Source organism: Monopterus albus, unplaced genomic scaffold (genome assembly GCF_001952655.1).
Source record: "Monopterus albus unplaced genomic scaffold, M_albus_1.0 scaffold9.1, whole genome shotgun sequence".
Classification (NCBI taxonomy): Eukaryota; Metazoa; Chordata; class Actinopteri; order Synbranchiformes; family Synbranchidae; genus Monopterus; species Monopterus albus.
This window is the reverse complement of record NW_018127889.1, coordinates 945163-947456: the sequence shown is the minus strand read 5'-3', so window position 1 is coordinate 947456 and position 2294 is coordinate 945163. Positions and strand designations below refer to the sequence as shown.

The following is a 2294-nucleotide window of genomic DNA, read 5'->3' as shown; positions in this document are numbered from 1 at the left end:
CAACACTATTTGTCTCCCTCCACCCCAGTGTTGGATATTTTTTAATAATTAAAATTTTCCTAATTTGGATCCCCCCTTTCTCCTCTTCCATCTACAGAGCCTTTCTACAGTATAGGAGACACATTTGGCCAGGGAGAGGACCATTGCCAGTTTGTGGACTCCTACAGGGATGGAAGGACGGGCCCGGCCTACCTTTCAAATAATTTGCCCACAGCACAAGGTAAACAAGACTAATATCCTTTTTTCATGACTTCCTATATTTACTTACCTTTACCTCTTTATTTTTATTTCCCAGCTACATAAAGTTGCCTGCTTTGTGAATGAAAACCAGCTTTCAGATCTCCAGTGCTGCAGCTTCTCTGTGTTCAATTACATTGAAAGGATAATGCTCGCATTATTTTATGCCTGACCAAATTCCACAAAAAGACTAAAACCAACAAATGTTAGTCCCTCTCTCATTACTTTCCAGCTCCTCTACTGTGTATGTGGCTCTCAGCCCAAAGCTCATTCATTTCTACTGAAGGCATAAATAAACGACAAAACAAAATGTGATAAGGGTTCAGTGAAAACAGACATAGTGAGTAGATGGCGCGTGTGACTTCATCACATCTGTTTGGAGATTGTGATGTTCCTCGGATTAATACACAAGGCAAACAGAAATGCCATCATGTTTATGTTCATTTGAGGTTTGACTGGAGATCTTTTAATTACATCATCAATAGTGTATTGCACCTGATTGGAAAATTAGCACCACCAACTGTTTATCTCAATGCACCCATTTCTAAATTTCAGCATGTGTAATACCGTATGTGGAAAAGCATATTTTTTTAGCATCTTTTTTTGCCAATTTTTTGGAAGTGTATTTTAAACTTGTGCTAAATTTGACTGAAGCCCTGGCTGATGGTGATGAACATATCCCGTTTTTCTGCCGCAGGTTTTTATCGTGCCTACAGACAGGAGCCAGTGACATTCGGAGTTATTGGCCGACGTACAGCCCATCCGTTCGTGGGTTGGTATGAGTGCGGGGTGCCCATCCCTGGGAAGTGGTAACACACTATCAGGGGTAACCATTCTGCCACCTTTTGCAGGATCTCGCCTTCATTGGTCCTGCCCTTAAGTATAGACTTTTGCCCGCCAGTGAAAGGACACCACTACAAATTTATTACAGCTTCACCGAATGAGAATATAGTACTTCTAATCAACTCAATGTATATCATTACCATGCACTTTTTATATAAAGCGGTCTGTATATAAGGGAAAAAAGAAGCACGTGTGCTCTTGCTTAGTTTAACCTTTGTCTGAAAGTGTCCTTTTACTATTTCCAGCTCTCCCAGAGACAGGTCACTCACCTAATGTTATTTATCTCATCAGTAATGCAACCACACGGTCAAACCAGTGACACTGGACCAAAGCACAAAGCAAACTGTAAGAATAGGAGCTTAAGGTGTGTATAGGTCTGTTAATTTTCAATTGTGAGATTTGTATTTCATACTGTTACGGCTTCAGACGGCTATTTTTTTGTTTTGTGTGTATTTGTTCTTAAATCATCATACTGTTTTTTCACAGCCTTTTGGTATTCAAAAGAATTCATTCCTTTAATTCAAAAGTTACTGTGTTTTACATATACGGACAAAGAATAAAAGACCAAGTATTTGCTCAGGAACTGTGGGAGATTGAATAAAGGATCTATGGAAACCACACCAATCCAGAAACATGAATCACATCTTATTGACCAGCTGCTACATTCTTTTCCAGCAAAAGGCTCAACACATGATCCAGATCTACTTAATCAGACTAATGGAAGATGATGTGTAACAGGTAGGTTTTGGTTGAGCCAGTTGGAATGACAACTGTTAAAATCTAATGAAATGTCAAAAACAACATATTGTGGACAGGTGAGGGAAATAGAGTGTGAAATACCTTTGTTTTGGCATTTGGCATGTGAGCAATTGTGGACAGGACCATCAGCCATGTGTAGTGTATTACATACTGGCCAGTAAATATATAAATTGAACTTGTAATGCAGAACATTTGAACCATAATTTGATTTGACATGGAGTCAGTTATTCATTGTTTCAGCTTTAAAATGTGAGGATTTGCTCTTTTTTGTTTATCTGTCATATACAGTACAGTAAAAAAAACTGACTTTAATCTTAGAATTTGAAATTTAAACTCTGATTAAAGTCAGAATTCGGAGGAAAAAAGAACTCAGTGTGAGAACTCAGAACTCAATTTTGCATGGTGGCCCCAATCCTTTTCCATAAATAACCATCTAAATGTTCTGAAAATATTTT

General features: G+C 38.2%; 1 protein-coding gene across 1 annotated transcript in view; it reads left to right on the top strand.

Moving 5' to 3' along the window:
- Positions 1-45, top strand: part of fndc1 (fibronectin type III domain containing 1) — a 27634-nt gene extending 27589 nt beyond the window's left edge. Inside the window, exon 20 of the mRNA XM_020587846.1 lies at positions 29-45. Within this exon, the coding sequence (XP_020443502.1) occupies positions 29-45 (17 nt within the window). The remainder of the gene's footprint in view (positions 1-28) is intronic.
- Positions 46-2294: the final 2249 nt, after the last annotated feature.